The sequence below is a fragment of the Sebastes fasciatus genome, chromosome 11 (assembly GCF_043250625.1).
Source record: "Sebastes fasciatus isolate fSebFas1 chromosome 11, fSebFas1.pri, whole genome shotgun sequence".
Taxonomy (NCBI): Eukaryota; Metazoa; Chordata; class Actinopteri; order Perciformes; family Sebastidae; genus Sebastes; species Sebastes fasciatus.
The window spans coordinates 14,387,334-14,411,847 of record NC_133805.1 but is presented as its reverse complement, the minus strand read 5'-3'; the positions used below and the strand labels follow the sequence as shown (position 1 = coordinate 14,411,847).

The window sequence follows — 24,514 nt, the reverse complement described above, 5'->3', positions numbered from 1 at the left end:
AGTAGAGAGCAGGAATGAGTCCCAACATGCAGGAAAGGAACGAGAGAATTCATGACCACGATCCAACACCTCACCCCGCCACTCCCTGCTCCTCCCTAAAGCGTACCCTCTTACCCACCTCTACTCCCACTAATGTTTACCTTCTGCTCTCTGCATTCACTTTCTCTGTTTCTCGCTGACAAACCTCATATCTTTTCATATTTGTTTTGCTTCTTTTTTTTTTTACTGTGTTGTATCTTGCTTTTTGGTTTTACTGATGCATCTTGTTTTTTGCACTATCCCCTTTGCTGCTGTACACTGCAAATTTCCCCACTGTGGGACTAATCAAGGAATATCTTATCTTGTGTTTATGCTTCAAATTTTACTGAATTATATGTTGGTTTACATGACTCCTTTCCTGATTCACCGGAAGCTCACACTCCTTCAGCCACACACATACACCACACCCTGCCCTAAAATCAAACGTATTGCTTCATCAAATAACCCAAGATACAATAAAGATTCAGTTCAGTGTGTTTTAGGAGGTCTTTCTTTACGGTTTAAAATTCAGATTTTGTCCCTCTAGTTTAATAAAAGCTGAATAAATACACAAGTTTAATCCTTATCATCATAATGTCTTGCATCATATGAAATCATTATATGTGAATCATTTCCTGGCTGGACATGATCAGACTTCTGATTAGCTGCTCTACCTTTATTTGTCTAATCCTTCCTGCCCCACCCGCAAACTGGCACTGACATGAGCACAGAAACAAACACACACACACAGCACATTGGCAGGAAGTGAAAACACACCCAGTGGGCTGGAATCCAATTTCTCCGCCTATGTATTTTTTGTATCCCTCTGAGGCATCTTCACTTCACCACACTCTCTTCAGTTACAGACGCATTGAGAAGTATCATTACAAAAACATAAATTTCCCCACAAAGCATTATGGACAGATGAACTCTTTGAGGACTTGATAAGGTTGTAGGAGAAGCGTTTAATCACTCACATACTGCACACTGTAATCTGACTTCTGAGTCAATTAACAAACCTGTAATTTGAGTTTAGTGAGAAATGTCGCTGTTACTGTAAAAAGAAATAGGGCTGGTGAGATAAAGAGAGAAAGAACCATGTGAGATATTGGATCAAATCTTTTTATTTATCAAATCCACCTGTGGACAAACGATATAGAGATGAATTGGACAACTAGAACAAAAGGATGATGCTGGCGAGAGGAATTTACAACCCCCAAGCAGCATTTTTGCCCTCTAGTTTTTAGTTCTATACATAGAGAACTGAACCAATCTGTCATGATTAGGAAGCTGATAATACTATAAAAAACGATTGTCAGGTTGGGCAGTTAATAATTAAATCAGCCTCAGGCCCTGGGAGTAGACGTTCAACAGCGATTCATTATCGAGACTTGGTTTAGATTAACTTAACAGTGCTTTCCACTTATGGTTATGGGCCACAGACAGATGTGGTGTGTTGGGAGTGACAGGAGGGAGGATGTGAAGCCTGTGCTTGCTACAGCATGCTCAAAGTACAGTTTATTAAAGTGTGTGCTGCCATCTACTGGCTGTACCTGACGACACAGTATGTCACTTAACCAAGAGACACATTTCCACTCACAGAAAGGACAAAATATCTAATATGAACAAAAGGTTTTGAGCACATGAACATAACTACTGCTGAGCTCGTATTCAGGGCCATAGTCAACACTGAGGACACTGAGGTCATGTCCTCTGTAATGTTTCTGGGGCGTTTAATTACTGACATGAAGACGATTGTATCGTAAAGTTACATAAATATTAGAAGTTTTTATTTTTTTAAGGATGATTCAAATATTATTTTACTTATTAAAATTTGATTGTTTTTTGGCAACTGAACTCACTCCAACTGAATATTCAGATACTGTGTGTGTAATTATCCCTAGTTAAGAATTAAAAGCAAAATAAGAACATTTATTTCACTTATTTTTATAAACTTTAGAGGTAGAAACTACACGCTCGTTTTAAATACGCCTGGCTGAATAACCATTAAACAGTGTTGCAACAGTGTTTTCTCAGGTAGTTTGAGGTAAAGAGATTTCTAACAGCTGATGTGGGGGTCAGCTGTTAGACCCTGTTCAGACCTGGCATTAAAATGCGTTTTGGGTGATCCGATCACAAGTGGACACCTGACATTAGAATGCGTCTCCACATGTGTCTCCATTGACCACTTGTGATCAGATCTCACTTCCCCGCCCCTATATGCAAATAATCACGTAGTAAACACACGGCTAATACAGCGGATGTTGTGACCTAATATTACATGAATGTCAGTAGTAATATCCTACATATTCGTAAACTTTGATACATTTTATTAACCTCCGTGCCGACGACATCGCTACCTTTGCCAAGCAACAGTGTGGTACAGAGAGGGATGGGAGCGAGCGAGCGGAAAGGCTGGTGGGTGTCAGGTCTGTGCAAAGCACTAGAACATATACACCCACACATCACAAACAGTATGAAACAATGCAATTCCCGTGCCTAGTCTGTAGATATGTAGTCAATAGATATTGTACGGACAGGATACAGAAGCCGTTGCCATGCCGCGAGGCTCGCCTCTGCCTGTCTATTCACCTGAGGACGCAGAAACCTCGCAGATCCAAGCGGGATGTGAGTTGAGTAGGCGGTCCTTCAGTGTGGCCCAGGACACATTTGCGTACACACTGTTAAAAGAATGTGGCCATATGCGACCCAGACCACCTCTGAATGTGGTCTGAGCGATCGGCTCACTATCCATCCTCAATGCGTCTTGTGTGCATTCACATCTGTACTTAGAGCTGTCCACTTGTGATTGGATCACCCAGGACGCATGTTAATGCCAGGTCTGAACAGGGCCTCTGATTCCTTCAGGTTACAGATTGCTCTCTTCTGGCAGTTTGGTGAGAATATCCACTCCGTCAGATGTGATGGCCACCGTGTGTTCAAACTGAGCCGACCTGCATGAATGTCAATTAAGAAAACACATGTAAGGTTTAAAGGAATAGTTCAACATGTGGGGAAATATGCTTTTTTGTGAGTTTGGAGTGTGAGAGAAGATTGATCCCACTCTTAAGTCTGTGTGTAAGTATGGAACTGGAGGTAGGAAGCAGTTAGCTTAGCTTAGCATGAAGACTGGAAGCAGGGGGAAACATCTATCTTGACTCTCTCCAAGGTTTAAGAAATAGGCCTAACAGCACAACTAAAGCGTAGGTAGAACTACGTTTTGTGGCTTTTACGTGCTCAATTGATTCTAGCATTTAGTCGGGAAAAACGTTTTGCTAACAAACACACAGCCAAGATATTCCTGGTTGTCCGCCACGTACCTTTTATCGTCTGCAGACACCGCGGTCCACTTGTCCCTCAGGATTCTAAACTCTGCAGACCCCTCCATCAGTATGGGCTCTACAAACGAACACACGATATCAGCCCCACGCTCGTACACAGTGGCATCTTAAATGTGCATGCAAAAATTGAAAAAGGTAACTCACCTATTGTGAAAGACATCCCTTCATCCATGGTCATGTCATTATCATTAGCTGACAACAAAGAGAAAAAGAGGATTCTCTTCATTAATTATTAAAAGACCGTTTGGCAACATGGGCATGGTTTCCCTTTTAGTTTTTATTTTCCCCATTTCAGTTTTCAATATCCTTGCCTCACACAGGGACTGTATGTAAAGACGGACGACAAGACAGCTCCTCTTAAGTGAAGCCAAAACATCTGGATCGCCACCTGGTGGCTGGCTGCAGTATAGCTCATAAATCCCGCCTCCTCCTTGTTAGCGGATGGGACATCGGCCAAACTAAAAAGTCAAAGTACACGTCAAATAAGTTTTCCCAAAAATGCTATAAAAGGGAATGAGACGTCAGGACTGGCAGTTGTGATTGACAGCTGCTCTGAGTGAAGGAGTCACGGAGTCGTAGGATCGGTTATTGTACGAGAATGGAAATATAACTTTAACTTTCCATAATCGTCACCAGTCTGTGTAATATGTGTCAATTTCATCATAAATGTATTTATAGAGATATTAGGGTGAGTTGTTGTGTCATTCTAGCCAAACAGCTAGCGTGGTGCTAACGTAGCAGCTAGGTGGCTCACGTTAGCAAGCTGCGGCCGTGCTCGGCTCGCGATTGGCTCGGGCGGGTGTGTGGGCGGGACCTCATATAATGAACCCATAAAATCCAACAGAGTGTATAGACAAACGCATAGTATACATGCACACAAACACACATGTGATGCACACAAGGGCAGGTGCTCCTGACTGCAGACCCAAACTTACCATGGTGCCAGATCTCAGGATGGCAATGAAAGTAGGAACCTATTCCATGTCCAATGAAATAAGGACACACTTGGAAGCCACTGGCGTGGGCGATTTCACTGCCAGAAGAACAAAAGACATTAGTTGACATATTAGAAACAGCAAATGTGATTTTATGGTAGGTATGTATTTTGTAGGTATGTATTTTACATGTGTATACATTGTGTGTATATTTAGCGCACCTGATAGTGTTTCCTATAACACAGAGCTGTGCGCCCGGCTTGCAGGCAGCGATGGCCTCATCTCGGCAGCGCCTGGCAGTTTCCACCAATCGCTGCCCATCCTCATCCACCTGGCCAATCAAGAAGGTTTCTGAGGTGTCACCATGGTAACCATCCAAATACACCTATTATGAATAGGCAGAAGTCAGTGATGGGAGCAGTGTTTTCCTGTGTTTGTGCGTCTGTATGAGGCATCAACTCACAGTGACATCAACGTTGATGATATCTCCGTCTTGAAGTTGACGACTGCAGGACACAGGCATACAAAATAATAAATAATTAATAAATGATTAATGGTGCATACACAGAGAATCCCTTACACTTTCAATAATGTACAACTGAATGAGTGAATGTCCAGCCCATTTACCTGTCAGGTATGCCATGGCAGACCACGTTGTTCACAGATGTACAGACTGACTTGGGGAAACCCCCGTATCTGAGAGGGGATGGGTAAGCGTTGTGCTTGATTGTCTCCTGGTGCACGATGAAGTCTATTTCATCTGTGGTCATACCAACCTGGAAGTCACAGGTCAAAACTATTACGTTGTTTTTGATGACATGGAAACACAAACATTGCTTGTAGTGATTGGGTGCTTACAACACTCAAAATTAAGGATGTCCCGTTGTCCCGGGGACAATAAAAATAGCACCTAGGGACACACAGTAGAGAGACTTATAATTACAAATGAGGTTATTACATTAAATGTGCCATGGAATATATATCATTTTAATTGTTAGGTATGAAAAATGCGAGGTGGCACCGCCCAGCACAAGCTCTATGCTACGTGCTTACACACACAAAATCAATCATAGAGAGAGATCCTCACTGAAAATTCAACTCTCTATACTTCCACATTCAGTTTTCACAACTCAAATTCCATTCTTGTAATTCAATTTCAGTACAGTATACTGAGACACACATCCGGTCGTTGAGGAAGTGCAATCGAGTGCAGATTCACAGAACTCTGGTCCATGTACGTTTTTGATAGTTTTTATATTGGATTAAATCCAAAGTGGCAGAAACGAAAAAAAAACTATTTTTCGTTTAGTCCTGCCGGAGGTCACAGCGGACTGGTAACCAACAGCAGAGAGGACAGTTAAAAGTAGAATTCGGGACAGTTGCGGGACACTTAGGAAAAAAGTGTAGGAGCCCTGGCTGCTTACCCTCAGACTGCGTCCAGCTAGAAGCAGTACATGTCTGGCTAGCTGACATGCTCTGGAAAGGCCTTCGATCTGCTCTTGGTATTTGATCTCTATGTAGTCTGGCCATTCTGGGAGCAGTCCAGTGCCTACATAGTCAGGCCGCACAATGTGCTACAGTCAGGGAAGAGAGGAAAGACAGGATACGAAGGGTGGGTCATATTGTTGTGCCAAGGCTTCATATTAAAACAGAGTAATTATTTAGAGATGGAGACCAAACTACAATATCAAATTAACTGACTTGTCTGAGCAGGACTAAAAAAACATGAGGTACTGTACCTTGGGTACTGCACAGGCCGGCCTAACAGTAGCTGGGCGAACTACACTGTGAGAACTTTTCCACTTCCTCCAGAAGAAGTGCCGATGTTGTTGACACAGTAGGGCTGTGGGGGGACCACAGCTTTTTAAACAACAAAGTCTCCGCAGGAAACCACCCAGTCCTGGAGAAAAGGAAAGCAACACAGTGAAGAAGACGCCGTTCTCTTTTACAAAGGTTTTCTGCTAAGAATAAATGGTAGAAAAGCAGTTCTTATGGTGAGGCTGTCTGGGATCCCCCGACAATATGTCCAACTATAGCCGATGAGCACCTCCTCAAATATGAAACTACATGGGGTGTCCTGGTGACCTCGAGGTTTAATTCACTGACAAGGTAATCGCAACATTCCCAGTTTAAGTCTGGCCGGGGAACTTTATTGCATGTAATCCCTTTATTTCACTATACGGTAAAGGCACAAAATAATATGGGAATAAACTAAAATAATATACGTCACTACAAGTCAGGGCTACAGGTATTACATGAAGACCACAAGCTACTTTGTTTGATTGTATACATTTCTATTGCCAGTACTGGTCTCTGATGCTGAATATTGAGCAGTTTATGACATATCTATCTAACCTTGCCAAACAGCAAACTTGCACACATAACAAAACAGTCAGTGCACCATCATTTCTATTCAAAATGAATTATGCTATGTATGTTAATGAATACACATTAACATATAATATTATGATATATTAATTACATAAAAACTTTATTATTCCAGCATAGGAGTGCTGGTTGGTATCTGGGCAAATGTACAGTCTGCTGTGTACACTGGGAACTTTAAATAAGCAGTTCATAAGGGTGGGGGTATGCAAGATACACTCAGTGGCCACTTTATTAGGTACACCTGTATGCAATCCAAACAACTGTTCTGTCTTTTATGATGTTTTAGAACTGAGGTTATAGTTAGCGGTAATGTTGTACTGCACTGCTTCATATTCAGAGGTATTGGATGTGAAATCAGTCCATAACACACAAGGGACACACAGGTTAGCACCGGGGTCAGCAACCTTTACTATCAAAAGAGACATTTTAGGCAAAAATAATAAAAAAATATCTTTCTGGAGCTGCAAAACATTTGAGCATTGTGATGAAGGTAACACAGCTTATAGTCTAAGTTTATAGTATATAGGTCGAATGCAGTGAGGACCAAAGAGCAAATGGACTACGGAGTATTAGGGCCACATTGAGGGAAAAAACATCTGAGATTTACAGAATAAAGTCATGAATTTACGAGAAAAAAACGTAATATTACGAAAATGAAGTCATAACTTTACGAGTAAAAAAGAAAGTAAAATTACTACTTTATAATATTGTAACTTTTTCCTCATAATATTATGACTTTATTCTCGTTATGTTATGACTTTATTCTCATAATATTATGACTTTATTCTCGTTATATTATGACTTTATTCTCGTTATATTATGACTTTATTCTCATAATATTATGACTTTATTCTCGTAATATGACTTTATTCTCATAATATTATGACTTTATTCTAGTTATATTATGACTTTATTCTCGTTATGTTATGACTTTATTCTCATATTATGACTTTATTCTCATAATATTATCACTTTATTCTCGTAATATTATGACTTTATTCTCGTAATATTATGACTTTATTCTCATAATATTATCACTTTATTCTCATAATATCATGACTTTATTCTCATAATATTATCACTTTATTCTCATAATATTATCACTTTATTCTCATAATATCATGACTTTATTCTCATAATATTATCACTTTATTCTCATAATATCATGACTTTATTCTCATAATATTATGACTTTATTCTCATAATATTATGACTTTATTCTCGTAATATTATGACTTTATTCTCATAATATTATCACTTTATTCTCATAATATTATGACTTTATTCTCGTTAAATTATGACTTTATTCTCGTAATATTATGACTTTATTCTCGTTAAATAATGACTTTATTTTCATAATATTATGACTTTATTTTCATAATATTATGACTTTATTCTCATAATATCATGACTTTATTCTCATAATATTATGACTTTATTCTCGTAATATTATGACTTTATTCTCGTAATATTATGACTTTATTCTCGTTAAATAATGACTTTATTTTCATAATATTATGACTTTATTCTCATAATATCATGACTTTATTCTCATAAACTGTTAGCAATAGCTAACAGCAGTTGTGACAAACACCGCCCATTCACTTACTAAACACCAGAGCTGCTGCCATGTTTGAATGTATTTGTTATATAAGTGTTTGTTCTTAAGCTACGCAGGGACCCGGGTGGTCCGAGCAGCCCTAGTGTCGGCTGTCTATCTGAGTATGGACAGAGTTTAGCTCAGTACCTGCTGATCCTGTTGCTAGTCTTGTAGAACAGGGCGCCGCCATGGAGCTTTATCGGTGGTCACGTGGTGTGTGGAGGTCAAATATTACACCGGAAGTTTACATCCACAGTTCACGCTGTAGCTCAGCTGGTAGAGCAGGCGCACCGTGTATCCGGGCAGAGTCCTCACCCCTCTCTCAATACTATCTCTGACTAGATCAATCAGTCAATCAAATAAAAAGGCATAAAAGCTTAAAAAATTCACAACAAGTTCACAACAAATGTAGTCTCTTGCACGTGTCATTTTTATTTAATTTTTTATTTATTTATTTCCTTATTTATTTTCCTTCAGTGTATATATATATATATATATATATATATATACACTGAAGGATATATATATATAGTATAGTACAGTTACCCTGCACTATACTCATTTTTAACAGTTTTCTTCATCTCCTTGTATTTTTATATCTGGTATATTTTTTTGTTCTTTGTACTTTGCACTACTTACTTTTTTACTGCCTTTTTACTAACATGTTTTGCAGTTACTATCTATCTATCTATCTATATATCTCTCTCTATATATAGAGAGAGATATATATATACATACATACATACATACAAATATACATACAAACATACATACATACATATATATATATCTATATCTATATAGATATAGATATAGATATATATATAGATCTATAGATATATAGATCTATATATTTCTATAGATAGATAGATAGACACACTAACAAACTTGGTCATCAATGTAAAAGCAGAAATATTGAAATACCATATTTAGTGGAATATTACCATAAATGCCTAAGCAGCCTTTTAATGGGAGAGTGGCCACATTAACCCGGTAGGAGAGAAGAAGTATATAATAGAAGTATGTGATCCCATTTTGGTCTGACTCCATGGGCCTACCTCTTGATACAGTTGATACTTGGCAATCATCGGATGTAATGGTAACACGGTGAAAAAAACAAATATTGATTGCCATCACAGCTTCAGTGACAAATTGGAACCTGCATGTCTGTTTTCATCCTCAAGAATTTCTATTAACTGAGAAGACCACACGTTATATCTGTTTATGAATCAATTAGCTTGTAAATGAGGTAAATAAAGAATTCAATTATTCAGGGAAGTCCAAAAATGTTCCCATACACATCTCTGGGGCTTGGTGTTTATCAGTAGCAGAAAAAAAAGATAAATAGTGATGTGTTTACATGCACATACATTAACCACAAAATAAAATAAAATAAAATACCAACTATTTAGTCCACCAACTGTAGTAGCTTATTTATATATTTCGAAAAAATGCAGATAAAAACAGACTTTTAATATGATGCTTTGGCCCCAAATGTATTGCGTATCTCTTGGTTTGTGGTCATTTGATTAATTGCAAATGACTTTGATATTGGCACAACCAAAGCACAAACAAACTCAAATGATAATGGGCTTTCAAGTAGATTCTGCATTGTTATATGTCTTGTCAGCTTGTGCAAAAATGTACATGATGTATATTCTTAGTTAACTTTTTGTTTAACCAAATTACACCAATCAATGGGTCAGTACAGAGGCCCACAGATTACTTTTGCCCCAGTGCCCCTCTACCGGCTAAATCTGGTTATCCTGTTTAGGCATTAATTGTAACATTACACAAACTTGTGTAATTGTACTTAAAAAATGCAGATACAAGTGTAGAAGTATCCTTTAAGAGCAGCTCTCAAGTAATGACATGATTAATCATATGTATAAAAAGAGAAGAATAGCCAAGAGACGATTTAATCTACATCTGCCCCATTGTTCATTTTTGATCACTTGATTTCAATGTTAAGGTTAATTCTATTTGGGTGAATCCCTATAATTTGCTTCAGAAGTGAGAAAGACAACAATCTATGACATTTAAATATATAAACCATGATGAAAGAATAACAAATTGGCTGAAAGTAAAGAAAACCAAAGTGGTGCAGGAAAGAAATTCTGCTGCTGGTAAATGAGGTGAATCAGAGAAAGCAGGTACTAAAGATATTTTTTTAATTATTATTATTATCCACAGCAGAAAATTAAACTTCTGCCCAGTGAATTTCATCATGCCATTCACATCGTCCATATCCTAATTAAAAAAAAAAAAAAAAACTAAAATATCGAAACCAATACATTATCTGTCATTTGAATTCAAGTTTTTTATTTATTTATTTATTTACATATTATTATATTTACTTATCAGCCTATCACAGGCTGAAACATAGAGACAGACAACTATACAATACAACTGTACAAACTGTGGGAGGAAACCGGAGCACCCGGAATAAACCCACCCTGAACAGGTTGCCAGCCTATCCCAGGCTGACACATAGAGACAGACAACTATACAATACAACTGTACAGACTGTGGGAGGAAACCGGAGCACCCGGAGTAAACCCACCCTGAACAGGTTGCCAGCCTATCACAGGCTGACACATAGAGACAGACAACTATACAATACAATACAATACAACTGTATAGACTGTGGGAGGAAGCCGGAGCACCCGGAGTAAACCCACCCTGAACAGGTTGCCAGCCTATCACAGGCTGACACTTAGGCCCTGTTCACACCTGGTATTAACATGCGTCCTCAGTGATCTGATCATAAGTGAACAGCTTTAAGTACATCTGTTCACACCTGGCATTAAAATGCGTCTCTACATGCGTCTTCAGTGGCCACTTGTGATCCGATCTCACTTCCCCGCCCCATATGCAAATGAACACGTAGTAAACACATGGCTAATACAAATTTATAACCACCCTGAACACGTTGCCAGCCTATCACAGGCTGACACATAGAGACAGACAATTATACAATACAATACAACTGTACAGACTGTGGGAGGAAACTGGAGCACCCGGAGTATACCCACTTCTGAACAGGTTGCCAGCCTATCACAGACTGACACAGAGACAGACAACTATACAATACAACACAACTGTACAGACTGTGGGAGGAAATGCTCACATTCTCACCTATGGTCAATTTAAAGCCAACAATTAACCTGCATGTTTTTGGACTTTGGGAGGAAACCGGAGCACCCGGAGAAATCCCATGCTAATCCTCTCCTCCAGAGGCAATTTAAGTGCACTTCTCATAGAGGTAAATTATCCCATGTCTGTAGATGTCAGCTGGCATGTGTCCTGATACGACTGATATGCGATCACCGTCAGCCTTGATGGTAGTACCCTTCACAGGATCAGAAAACAAATAGGACCACATGTGCCCGGAGTCTTCGTCACTGTCTCTCTGACAAATTACAGAGGACAGGGAGTAGACCTGTGTTTTGTTTTCTCCCACAGGAATTACTATGTGAGGAGTTGGATACACGGGGTCTCTGAGTACCGTGCACAAAGCATTTTCCGTTCGAGACAGATTCAGGGTGAGAATGTCAGGGACGTTATCCCACACTTCTTGTCTCTCTGCTGCGGAGCCACATGCGTCACAGTATCTTGCACCCTGGCCTTCTTTGATAGCACGTCTGAGAAGAGAGGCAGTTGAACCATACAGACATGGTGAAGGTAGAAAATAAATGCTGCCCAGGTTCGTGGTGCATTTACAACAGGTGATTTTACATTCTTCACACTTGCATTCCTCTGTCACCTGAGTAGTTGTTCGTACCCCACAGTCATTTAACCAGGCCAGCACATGTTGTAATAAATCCGGTGGATCAATAGTCTGTGAAAAGCACAATGACGGCACTGTGTTGCTCAATTCTGCCAAAATCTCAGCGAGTTCTGATAGAATGAAACTCCTCCCTGGGTTGTGGAGGGCTTCCAAAAACAGTCTCACAAATGCTGGTGATGTTGAGAGTTGTGTCAAATACTCTGGTTGCAGTTTCATCAATTTCTCCCGCACAACTTTCAGGTTTAGTGCAGCTTGCAATGTTGCATTCATGCAAGAATGGTTGTATCTGTTTGGAAATCTGCAGATCTCATTGCTGATTCTTGAGTTGGCCTCTGATTCTCTGGTGATATGGTCAGTGGTAGCAGCAGGTGGGAGGATTTCTTCATCTCCAATGTTCAACTCGTCGTAACTGATTTCTTGAACTGAACTGATATCTTCCATTTGTGGTGCAGGAACAGCTGCACATTCTCCAGCAGTGCTGGTTCTTGGGTCGGCCTCTGATTCTCTGGTGATATGGTCAGTGGTACCAGCAGGTGGGAGGATTTCTTCATCTCCAATGTTCAACTCTTCGTAACTGATTTCTTGAACTGAACTGATATCTTCCATTTGTGGTGCAGGAACAGCTGCACATTCTCCAGCAGTGCTGGTTCTTGGGTCGGCCTCTGATTCTCTGGTGATATGGTCAGTGGTACCAGCAGGTGGGAGGATTTCTTCATCTCCAATGTTCAACTCTTCGTAACTGATTTCTTGAACTGAACTGATATCTTCCATTTGTGGTGCAGATACAGCTGCACATTCTCCAGCAGTGCTGGTTCTTGGGTCGGCCTCTGATTCTCTGGTGATATGGTCAGTGGTACCAGCAGGTGGGAGGATTTCTTCATCTCCAATGTTCAACTCTTCGTAACTGATTTCTTGAACTGAACTGATATCTTCCATTTGTGGTGCAGGAACAGCTGCACATTCTCCAGCAGTGCTGGTTCTTGGGTCGGCCTCTGATTCTCTGGTGATATGGTCAGTGGTACCAGCAGGTGGGAGGATTTCTTCATCTCCAATGTTCAACTCTTCGTAACTGATTTCTTGAACTGAACTGATATCTTCCATTTGTGGTGCAGGAACAGCTGCACATTCTCCAGCAGTGCTGGTTCTTGGGTCGGCCTCTGATTCTCTGGTGATATGGTCAGTGGTACCAGCAGGTGGGAGGATTTCTTCATCTCCAATGTTCAACTCTTCGTAACTGATTTCTTGAACTGAACTGATATCTTCCATTTGTGGTGCAGGAACAGCTGCACATTCTCCAGCAGTGCTGGTTCTTGGGTCGGCCTCTGATTCTCTGGTGATATGGTCAGTGGTACCAGCAGGTGGGAGGATTTCTTCATTTCCAATGCTCAACTCATTGTAACTGATTTCTTGAACTGAACTGATATCTTCCATTTGTGGTGCAGGAACAGCTGCACATTCTCCAGCAGTGCTGGTTCTTGGGTCGGCCTCTGATTCTCTGGTGATATGGTCAGTGGTACCAGCAGGTGGGAGGATTTCTTCATTTCCAATGCTCAACTCATTGTAACTGATTTCTTGAACTGAACTGATTTCTTCCATTTGTGGTGCAGGAACAGCTTCACATTCTCCAGCAGTGCTGATGCTTGAGTCGGCCTCTGATTCTCTGGTGATATAGTCAGTGGGACAGGCAGGTGAAGTAATTTCTTTATCTCCAATGCTAAACTCGTCATAACTTCTATCTGGAACTGAACTGATTTGTTCCATTTCTTCATATTCACTGCTGTCATCTTTACTGAGGTATGGCTCAAGGAGCCTTCTGATAGTTTTAGTGACAATAGCACCCACAAGAAAACCCAGACTTAGAAACATTATGCTGAGAGAGTTTGTCTAAATTTGTGAAACTCAGGGGGAATAAAAAACTGTTCTTTCCGTGATCGAACAGTCCTGTTTGGTTTGGTTTGGTCTTGATATTGCCAATATCCAGATCAAGTTGATGTCGTTAATGTGATACACAAGTTTGTGTCTGTGTGAGTGGTGGGAAAATGGAGATTGGCAACAAAATGCTTTAAGCCATTGATTCAATTCCATTTATCTGGAATTCCTCCTTTGATGTGGAACTCGTCCTTTGTGTCATCAACTGTGACGTCATAATGTTCTGGAATGGAACGGATTTCTGTGCAGCATCATCACAGAGAAACGTTACCGGGGCAACCGCTCCTCCTCCCCCACGGTCACAACAACAAGCTAACGTTAGCTAACGTTCGTTTACATTTGTATCGGACATAATCAGCAATGTTGTATTGACATTTGGCGACTGAGGGCTAACCGCTAACGTTAGCCAGCAACCAGCAACACAAGACAATCTCATAACTCAAGTCTTATACCTCATATGTGATAGTGGTATCTGATCGGACTCTGCAGGGGTCTGTTACAGTCAACAAGAATGTACAAACAATGTGACATCTATGTTGATTACAACCAGCTGTGACCGGCTCATATTGATTGAACTGAAGATGAATTAAGACAGTAAAAGACAGCACTAATGATGATGTAAGGCAGTAGTCTAAATCAGCCACCAGGTGTCGCTGTAATTCCCATCCAGAATTGAGCAATTATCCATGTTTGTCTGTTACAGGACACAGTAGTTATGAAATGAGTGTGGGACGCCATTTTTTCTTGTTTACTTTGCTTTCACTGCTTCATAAGGTAAGCATGGCGGCCCGCATCATCGTAAAATATATTCATTAAATACACCCTTCCAGTTAATCTGTTCAACTAAAGTGATAATTAAGATGTTGTCTTTCACTTTGGCGTGAGTTGGAAAAGTGTGAAGATATGTTTTATATGTAAATAGTGGGCGTAATGTTGGCTTGTTACTGTGTACGAGCAGAGCGCCCTCTCAGGGGAGGAGAACATAGTGCAGGCTGGAGAATTAGCCTTTTCAGTTATTGTCTGATATCTGTCTTGCTGCTTCATTTAAATGAATGAATAAATTAACGTTAGATCTTATGTTAAGAGTGCCTTATATCATTTTATGTGTTGTAATTTACTTTCAGTGTTAGATTATTATTTTTCTCTGTTTACTTTTGTACTAGAATGTATTTCCTCACGGAGGTTTACTTTGCTTTCACTGCTTCATAAGGTTGTGGACCAACAGTTGAGATGACAGCCGATGATACCCAGACCGTTGTGGACGAATAAAGTGTTCCCGGTCTCGACCACAATCCAGAAGTCCTGTGACGGTGTTTCCTTTTCTCTGCACCATACCCCATCACACAATAATAAACACAACGCAGAGTCCTAGGGTGTGCAGAGAGGCCACAGCACGTGGGTTACATATATATACATGCATACATATACATACACTGTAAAACTTTTTCCTGTAAAATTACAGTAACTTACAGGAGAAACTGCTGCCAGTATTTTACTGTAAAATTTACAGTATCTGTACTGTATCAAAGAATACAGCAACTTACTGTAATCAAAGCATACAGTAATTTGCTGTAATAATTCAAAAATTACAGTAAAATACTGGCAGCAGTTTCTCCTGTAAGTTACTGTAAAATTTACAGTATCTGTACTGTATCAAAGAATACAGCAACTTACTGTAATCAAAGCAGACAGTAATTTGCTGTAATATTTCAGAAATTACAGTAAAATACTGGCAGCAGTTTCGCCAGTAAGTTACTGTACAATTTACAGTATCTGTACTGTATCAAAAGAATACAGCAGCTTACTGTAATCAGAGCATACAGTAACTTGCTGTAATAATTCCAAATACAGTAATTTATTGGTTGCAGTTTCACCAGCAAGATACTGTACAATTTACAGTATCTCTACTGTATCAGAGAAATACAGTAACTTGTTGTAATCAAAATGTCCAATAATTTCCTGTAATAATTCCACAAATTACAGTATCTTAAGCATCTATAAAAACTAACAAGCAAATGAAAAATAACAATTTTGAACAATAAACACAACAACATGGCATATTCATATTATTCTTGTTTATTATAATAACCTGAGTTTGACAGAAAATAACATCCAAATAAAACATTCAAATACTCAAGCTCTTACAAATAAAAATGGTGTGATGAGTTGTGAGTAAGAGACACAGTGTGTGTGTGTGTGTGTGTGTATCTGACTGACTGAGTGAGGGTGTATATTTGACTGTGTATGAATATCTGAGTCCATGGACTGAGTAAATACCATAACCTTTCTGTTTCAAAATTAAATAGCCTCCCCTGTTACACTGAGGGGGTTCACTAGACAGAACCATCCTATTGAACAATACTGCGTGCTGGCTAAACATCTTCAATATTAAACGTAGAAATAATGCCAGGTTGAACATTGTAAATAGAATAAAATTCAAAAATACAAAAATAGCCATTACAAATAAAAATACTGTTGTGAATGAATGAATTCATGTGTGAGTGTATGAGTAAGTGACGGGCTTAAAACATTTGTACTTTGTGGACTGAGTAAATACTGTAACTTTTCTGTTTCAAAATGAAATAGCCTCCCCCGTTACACTGCGGGGGTTCACTAGACAGAACAATACTGTTGAACAATACTGTGTGCTGGCTCAATATGGTCAATTATTAAACGTATAAATAATGCCAGGTTGAACAGTTTAAGCAAAATTAAATAAAAAATAACATTGTGAATAAGTGAGACACAGACATAAAGGGATTTTCAGTAATTGAGTGAGATATGGAGGGTTTGTCTCTACAGACAGAGTCAGGGATGTGATTGTTAAACTCACACAAAGTCCCACTCGAAATCCATGAGCTTCCGCAGGAGGGTGCAAACATGAGGATTCAGGGATGTCCCTTTCTTATGAACCATTTCCCCGCTCTTCTTGCTGGTCACCTTTCCCTGTCGTGCCTTTGTCCCTCTCTCTGGGTTGATCCTGACACAGCATCTACAAGGCATAGCAAGGTAAAACAAAAAGACACAAATGTGAATCAAACCACCTCTTACCTAAAATTAGACCGCTAAATATTGTTAGTATAAATAATACCTGATTTATTATAAGTCCCCAAATCGTTCTTTTTCATGCTTTATGTTTGCAATGCATATTAGAGTAGATACACGTGGACATGGTGAAATACTTCTTGCTAATATAGCTTACTTGCCTGATGTTTTATGAGTCACACTTTTGGAATATGAATATAACATTGAGTTTTTTTGGTAACTTGATGACTCTTTGATAATTATCTATTTAATTTAATTATTCAAGACTAATAACAATGGGTTATTAATTTATATATGAAATGATATTATTGAAGGCTAATACTGTTATGTTTCTTGTATATATTTTAGAACCACACATACACACCCAAACATCCAAGTGATCATTTAAGCTTATTTTGGAATGAACTCTCCATACCCTACTCTCTGATCGTATGTCTATCACACATAGATAGATACAAGGATAGCTGTAAGGCCCAAACATCTGACACAAATGACTATATGGAATTCAAACTTACTTCTGTATGAATTCAAGTGTCCAGGCAGCGTGATCCTGATATTGGAGGTTGAAGTTGTAGTAGGATGTGAAGACAACAGCAAGCCCCAACGCAGACAATGCCCCTTCACACACCACCTGACCCTCGATGCTTACCATCCAGCGCTGGTCGGAAATCATTGGACCTGAAACACAATGCAAAAAGCTTTAGGCTGAATACCAAATTGACCATTTGACGAATTATCAAGTGGCCACTTACCGCTTTATTGTTTTTGTATGGTATTGGCATTTCCAACTGATATTTGAAAACCTTTCTAAAAAAATGTAAGCCTCCGCTAGATATCAGGAATTCTTGATGTAGGATGCGAGATGCTACTCATCTACTGTACTGCTCTTTGATGTATCCAGGTAGCCATTTACATACTTGCGACACCATCGCGCACTCATTTTCATAAAGCTTAGTGGTTGTGTCCGTTGCAGTGAAGGAGAAATCAAGTAAAAAAGTTAATACAAATAAAATAAAATCTACAAAGGGAGGGAGAATATCAAACGAACTATTTACATATTTACAAGCTATAGGAACACCCTAATCCAGAAAGAGTGAGAGAAAAGCTTAAACAAACTATTTACATATCAGAGAAGAATCAGAGAAATTATTATTCCGTAGCCTACTGTGTATGTATTATAGAGTCAACTATTTATTAACTAAAACATAGCCCACTGTGTATGTATTATAGTCAACTATTTATTAACCATCTAAAACTACATATTTATTTATCCATTTCTGTATGCACAACTGTTTCAGAATCAGTATCTATTTATAAGAATGTAAAGTTGTGTGTATTATATACAATATAGAAGACATAACCATAGAAACTCACTACAACTGAACTCCAACTCCAGTGGCAAGCAGCGTCTTCCTGCCTGCCCCACACCTTCTGACTGCCTGCTGACAGGCTCAATAGAAGTACTCTGCATATGTGCACTAGTACAGTGTAAGTAGAAACGTGGGGCTTAGTGCTTACCTAGAATGATCAACCAAGGGCTATCAGGAAGGGTGAGGGATGTCTTCACAGTCGCCGCTGTGTCTGACACCTATATAGGAGACAATAAAGGCATTGCAATTCTAAGTTAATACAATTAAACAATGCTTTAACTATAGTTGTCATCAATTTTCCTGTTTAAAGAAATTATTTTTAAAATCACACTGAGCTCCACTCATTGCATTTCAATGTCTTAATCTGAAATAAACTACATCAGTTATACTCACATCTGCCTGCAAGATGAGGACATCTCTCTTCTATTTGAAGCACCCTGCATGCTCATGTGAGCACCCTGCTTGCTCAACAGTATTCTCTCCATCATCTCTACCTGACCTGATCTGACTCAAAAGATTACCAACTACACAACCTTTATGTGTTCTTGACAAGTGTGATGAAAAAGTGGATATCACAGTAAACATTTTACCACAATTTGTGAATGGACATAAGACTGGTTTCCCCTCTTTAATGTGAGTCTTCAAGTGAGAAAATAATGTAGACAAACTGTCACATTTGACAGTACAGAAATCGATGTGGCATGATAAAACGTCTAATGTTAATGTCCTTATGCCAGAACATCCTTCCCTCAAGCTTGACTCCCTCTGATCTGGGTGATCTCTATATACATGGCATTTTAAAGCTGTAACTTTGCCAAATGAACGGTAACAATCGTGGAAAGCACATTTAAATGTGATGTGTGGGGTGTTTTGGTGAACTTTCATATGCCTAACAAAGGCATATTTAGTACCACATGCATGGCGGCAAAATTGACAGTTGAACATTCTTGAAACACAAGATAGATACTGCCTCGTCTCCCTTTTAGATTGCTGCTACCTATTAGTAATTATATTGAGAATTTAAATGCTGACTAAGCTAAAACCAGCTAGCTAACGAGCTAACGCTAACTAACGAGCTAGCGCTAGCTAACGTGCTAGCGCTAGCTAGCTACCGTGAATATAAGATAGACTACTGATGTTTGTTACCTGTGATACTAATGAGTATTGAAATATAGACAAAGCTAAGAATAGCTAACGACCTACCGTTAGCTAGCTAATGTACATCCATGGAGGAACGTGCACTGTGTTAGCAAAGGTACAATACAACTTGATGATTTGACTTACCATAAAGTAACGTAATGTAACCACTGGAGTTTCCCTTCGTCTGGTCTGACGATCAAAATGGAACTGGCGGTGGTGAAAATAAAAAGTGTTTATCCAAACTGCTGCTGTCTCTCCTCAAGTTGCACTGGACAACAACGATGCTGCTGCTGCTGCTGCTGCCAGAGTGACCGTTGACCGTTGAGCTGTTGACCGTTGAGCCGTTGAGCTGCGGCGCTCAACGGTCAACTCGAAAAAAATACGCGCGAGAATTTAGAAAAATAGCCGTTAATTTATTTTCCCGAGATTCTCAGCGGCAGCAGTAGATTACTGTGAAAAGATACACTTGACCGCTGGGATCATGGGAGCAAGCGTTCTGACTCCCAGAATGCATTGCTTTCACAGTAATATACAGTAAAAGCATTTTACAGTATGTAACTGTTAGAATCTCGCTGTAAATTTACATCGAAGTCTTACAGTGTACATACATACATACATACATACATACATACATATATATATATATAAAACACTGACACGCACTATCAAGCTTGGTCATCAATGTAAAAGCAGAAATATTGAAATACCATATTTAGTTGAATATTACTATTAATGCCTAAGCAGCATTTTAATGGGAGAGTGGCCACATTAACCCGGTAGGAGAGAAGAAGTATATAATAGAAGTATGTGATCCCATTTTGGTCTGACTCCATGGACCTACCTCTTGATACTGTTGATACTTGGCAATCATCGGATGTAATGGTAACACGGTGAAAAAAACAAATGTTTATTGCCATCACAGCTTCAGTGAAAAATTGGAACCTGCATGTCTGTTTTCATCCTCAAGAATTTCTATTAACTGAGAAGACCACACGTTATATCTGTTTATGAATCAATTTGCTTGTAAATGAGGCAAATGAAGAATTCAATTATTCAGGGAAGTCCAAAAATGTTCCCATACACATCTCTGGTGCTTGGTGTTTATCAGTAGCAGAAAAAAAGATAAATAGTGATGTGTTTACATGCACATACATTAACCACAAAATAAAATAAAATAAAATACCAACTATATAGTCCACCAAATGTAGTAGCTTATTTATATATTTCAAAAATGCAGATAAAAACAGTCTTTTAATATGATGCTTTGGCCCCAAATGTATTGCGTATCTCTTGGTTTGTGGTCATTTGATTAATTGCAAATTACTTTGATATTAGCACAACCAAAGCACAAACAAACTCAAGTGATAATGGGCTTTCAAGTAGATTCTGCATTGTTATATGTCTTGTCAGCTTGTGCAAAAATGTACATGATGTATATTCTTAGTTAACTTTTTGTTTAACCAAATTACACCAATCAATGGGTCAGTACAGAGGCCCACAGATTACTTTTGCCCCAGTGCCCCTCTACCGGCTAAATCTGGTTATCCTGTTTAGGCATTAATTGTAACATTACACAAACTTGTGTAATTGTACTTAAAAAATGCAGATACAAGTGTAGAAGTATCCTTTAAGAGCAGCTCTCAAGTAATGACATGATTAATCATATGTATAAAAAGAGAAGAATAGCCAAGAGATGATTTAACCTACATCTGCCCCATTGTTCATTTTTGAGCACTTGATTTCAATGTTAAGGTTAATTCTATTTGGGTGAATCCCTATAATTTGCTTCAGAAGTGAGAAAGACAACAATCTATGACATTTAAATATATAAACCATGATGAAAGAATAACAAATTGGCTGAAAGTAAAGAAAACCAAAGTGGTGCAGGAAAGAAATTCTGCTGCTGGTAAATGAGGTGAATCAGAGAAAGCAGGTACTAAAGATAATTTTTTAATTATTATTATTATCCACAGCAGAAAATTAAACTTCTGCCCAGTGAATTTCATCATGCCATTCACATCGTCCATATCCTAATTAAAAAAACAAAAAAAAACAAAAATATCGAAACCAATACATTATCTGTCATTTGAATTCAAGTTTTTTATTTATTTATTTATTTACATATTATTATATTTACTTATCAGCCTATCACAGGCTGAAACATAGAGACAGACAACTATACAATACAACTGTACAGACTGTGTGAGGAAACCGGAGCACCCGGAGTAAACCCACCATGAACAGGTTGCCAGCCTATCACAGGCTGACACATAGAGACAGACAACTATACAATACAATACAATACAACTGTATAGACTGTGGGAGGAAACCGGAGCACCCGGAGTAAACCCACCCTGAACAGGTTGCCAGCCTGTCACAGGCTGACACTTAGGCCCTGTCCACACCTGGTATTAACATGCGTCCTCAGTGAACCGATCACAAGTGGACAGCTTTAAGTACGTCTGTTCACACCTGGCATTAAAATGCGTCTCCACATGCGTCTTCAGTAGCCACTTGTGATCCGATCTCACTTTCCTGCCCCATATGCAAATGAACACGTAGTAAACACATGGCTAATACAGCAGCCGTTGTGACGTGATATTACATGAATGTCAGTAGTAATATCCTATATATTCGTTAATTCTGGTATGGTGTATTAACATCAAAATAAAAGGATATTGTACCGGCTTTTGCCAGACAACAGCAGGGTACAGTGCTCCAGAGAGCCGGGGAGGACAGAGAACAGGCGGGCGGGCGGTTGTCAGCTCCGCGCAAAGCAGCGGAACAAAAACACCGACACATCTCCGACAGTATGATAATAATGCACTTCGCGTGCCTAGTCTACATACAGCAGAGCACAGAGGCCGTTTCCTGGCTGACAAGCGCCCGTGTCTGCCTTTATTCATGTTAATACCAGGTGTGAACGGGGCCATAGAGACAGACAACTATACAATACAATACAATACAACTGTACAGACTGTGGGAGGAAACCGGAGCACCCGGAGTATACCCACTTCTGAACAGGTTGCCAGCCTATCACAGGCTGACACATAGAGACAGACAACTATACAATACAACTGTACAGACTGTGGGAGGAAATGCTCACATTTTCACCTATGGTCAATTTAAAGTCAACAATTAACCTGCATGTCTTTGGACTGCTGGAGGAAACCGGAGCACCCGGAGAAAACCCACGCTAATCCTCTGCTCCAGAGGCAACTTAAGTGTACTTCTCATAGAGGTAAATTATCCCATGTCTGTAGATGTCAGCTGGCATGTCTCCTGATACGACTGATATGCGATCATCGTCAGCCTTGATGGTAGTACCCTTCATAGGATCAGAAAACAAATAGGACCACATGTGCCCGGAGTCTTCGTCACTGTCTCTCTGACAAATTACAGAGGACAGGGAGTAGACCTGTGTTTTGTTTTCTCCCACAGGAATTACTATGTGGGGAGTTGGATCCACGGGGTCTCTGAGTACCGTGCAGAAAGGATTTGCTGCTCGATACAGATTCAGGGTGAGAATGTCAGGGACGTTATCCCACATTTCTAGTCTCTCTGCTGCGGAGCCACATGTGTCACAGTATCTTGCGCACTGGCCTTCATTGATAGCATGTCTGAGAAGAGAGGCAGTTGAACCATACAGACATGGTGAAGGTAGAAAATAAATGCTGCCCAGGTTCGTGGTGCATTTACAACAGGTGCTTTTACATTCTTCACACTTGCATTCCTCTGTCACCTGAGTAGTTGTTCGTACCCCACAGTCATTTAACCAAGCCAGCACATGTTGTAATAAATCCAGTGGATCAATAGTCTGTGAAAAGCACAATGACGGCACTGTGTTGCTCAATTCTGCCAAAATCTCAGCGAGTTCTGGTAGAATGAAACTCCTCCCTGGGTTGTGGAGGGCTTCCAAAAACAGTCTCATAAATGCTGGTGATGTTGAGAGCTGTGTCAAATACTCTGGTTGTCGTTTCATCAATTTCTCCCGCACAACTTTCAGGTTTAGTGCAGCTTGCAATGTTGCATTCATCGAAGAATTGTTGAATCTGTTTGGAAATTTGCAGATCTCCTTGCTGATTCTTGAGTCGGCCTCTGATTCAATGGTGATATGGTCAGTGGTAGCAGCAGGTGGGAGGATTTCTTCATCTCCAATTTTCCACTTGTCGTTACTGATTTCTTGAACTGAACTGATATCTTCCATTTGTGGTGCAGGAACAGCTGCACATTCTCCAGCAGTGTTGATGCCTGAGTCGGCCTCTGTTTCTCTGGTGATATGGTCAGTGGTACTAGCAGGTTGGGTGGTTTCTTCATCTCCAGTGCTCCACTCGTCGTAACTGATTTCTTCAACTGAACTGATATCTTCCATTTGTGGTGCAGGAACGGCTTCACATTCTCCAGCAGTGCTGATGCCTGAGTCGGCCTCTGATTCTCTGGTGTTATGGTCAGTGGTACTAGCAGGTTGGGTGGTTTCTTCATCTCCAGTGCTCAACTCGTCATAACTGCTTTCTGGAACTGAACTGATTTCTTCCCTTTCTTCATCTCCACTGCTGTCATCTTTACTGAGGTATGGCTCAAGGAGCCTTCTGATAGTTTTAGTGACAATAGCACCCACAAGAAAACCCAGACCTAGAAACATTATGCTGAGAGAGTTTGTCTGAATTTGTGAAACTCAGGGGGAATAAAAAACTGTTCTTTCCGTGATCGAACAGTCCTGTTTGGTTTGGTTTGATCTTGATATTGCCAATATCCAGATCAAGTTGATGTCCTTAATGTGATACACGAGTTTGTGTCTGTGTGAGTGGTGGGAAAATGGAGATTGGCAACCAAATGCTTTAAGCCATTGATTCCATTGATCTGGAATTCCTCCTTTGAACAGCTGTGACGTCAGAGCAGAGAAGTGCGCGCAGCTGGGGGGGGGGGGGGGGGGGGGCAAACGTTACCGGGGCAACCGC

The 24,514-nt window shown here is 39.7% G+C and overlaps 2 protein-coding genes and 2 long non-coding RNA genes across 9 annotated transcripts; 1 reads left to right on the top strand and 3 right to left on the bottom strand.

The window, feature by feature from the left end:
- Positions 1 to 1,126: 1,126 nt before the first annotated feature.
- Positions 1,127 to 8,509, bottom strand: metap1d (methionyl aminopeptidase type 1D (mitochondrial)). 2 transcript variants are annotated; one of them, XR_012595829.1, is made up of 11 exons: positions 8,430 to 8,509; positions 6,034 to 6,194; positions 5,719 to 5,868; positions 4,922 to 5,070; positions 4,758 to 4,800; positions 4,516 to 4,679; positions 4,295 to 4,392; positions 3,504 to 3,551; positions 3,339 to 3,417; positions 2,166 to 2,972; positions 1,127 to 2,120 (listed from the first exon to the last, which is right to left on the bottom strand). XR_012595829.1 is itself a non-coding variant. In XM_074650924.1 (10 exons), the coding sequence occupies exons 1-10, from the start codon at positions 8,470 to 8,472 to the stop codon at positions 2,888 to 2,890; spliced, it is 1,020 nt and encodes a 339-aa protein (XP_074507025.1). In that variant the 5' UTR covers positions 8,473 to 8,509; the 3' UTR covers positions 1,127 to 2,887. The 2 variants fall into 2 exon arrangements, 1 of the variants encoding a protein (XP_074507025.1); XM_074650924.1 differs by having other exon boundaries at positions 1,127 to 2,972.
- A 2,084-nt stretch (positions 8,510 to 10,593) lies between these two features.
- Positions 10,594 to 14,120, bottom strand: LOC141777010 (uncharacterized). Of its 4 annotated transcripts, none has more exons than XM_074650921.1 (2): positions 11,205 to 14,120; positions 10,594 to 10,964 (listed from the first exon to the last, which is right to left on the bottom strand). In XM_074650921.1, exon 1 carries the CDS (start codon positions 13,936 to 13,938, stop codon positions 11,527 to 11,529), a length of 2,412 nt encoding a protein of 803 aa, XP_074507022.1. In that variant the 5' UTR covers positions 13,939 to 14,120; the 3' UTR covers positions 10,594 to 10,964; positions 11,205 to 11,526. The 4 variants fall into 4 exon arrangements, with proteins under 4 accessions (XP_074507022.1, XP_074507023.1, XP_074507020.1 ...); XM_074650922.1 differs by having other exon boundaries at positions 10,594 to 10,846; XM_074650919.1 differs by having other exon boundaries at positions 10,594 to 11,005; positions 11,252 to 14,120.
- LOC141777012 (uncharacterized) lies at positions 11,005 to 11,491 on the top strand. Its single transcript, XR_012595828.1, has 2 exons — positions 11,005 to 11,213; positions 11,328 to 11,491. It is a non-coding gene; the product is annotated as an uncharacterized LOC141777012 (long non-coding RNA).
- Positions 14,121 to 17,583: 3,463 nt separating the features above from the next.
- LOC141776265 (uncharacterized) lies at positions 17,584 to 19,927 on the bottom strand. 2 transcript variants are annotated; one of them, XR_012595719.1, is made up of 3 exons: positions 19,701 to 19,927; positions 18,565 to 18,634; positions 17,584 to 17,724 (listed from the first exon to the last, which is right to left on the bottom strand). It is a non-coding gene; the product is annotated as an uncharacterized LOC141776265 (long non-coding RNA). The 2 variants fall into 2 exon arrangements; XR_012595718.1 differs by lacking the exon at positions 19,701 to 19,927 and adding an exon at positions 18,810 to 19,028.
- Between the last annotated feature and the right edge of the window lie 4,587 nt (positions 19,928 to 24,514).

Excerpts from the sequence above, each read along its gene's own strand:
- LOC141777010 (XM_074650921.1), bottom strand. The coding sequence starts at position 13,938 with ATGTTTCTAAGTCTGGGTTTTCTTGTGGGTGCTATTGTCACTAAAACT.
- metap1d (XM_074650924.1), bottom strand. The coding sequence starts at position 8,472 with ATGGCGGCGCCCTGTTCTACAAGACTAGCAACAGGATCAGCAG. Across the intron at positions 6,195-8,429 it reads ACTAGCAACAGGATCAGCAG|GACTGGGTGGTTTCCTGCGG; the intron begins GTACTGAGCTAA and ends CCTTTTCTCCAG. Across the intron at positions 5,071-5,718 it reads TAGCTGGACGCAGTCTGAGG|GTTGGTATGACCACAGATGA; the intron begins GTAAGCAGCCAG and ends TGTGACTTCCAG.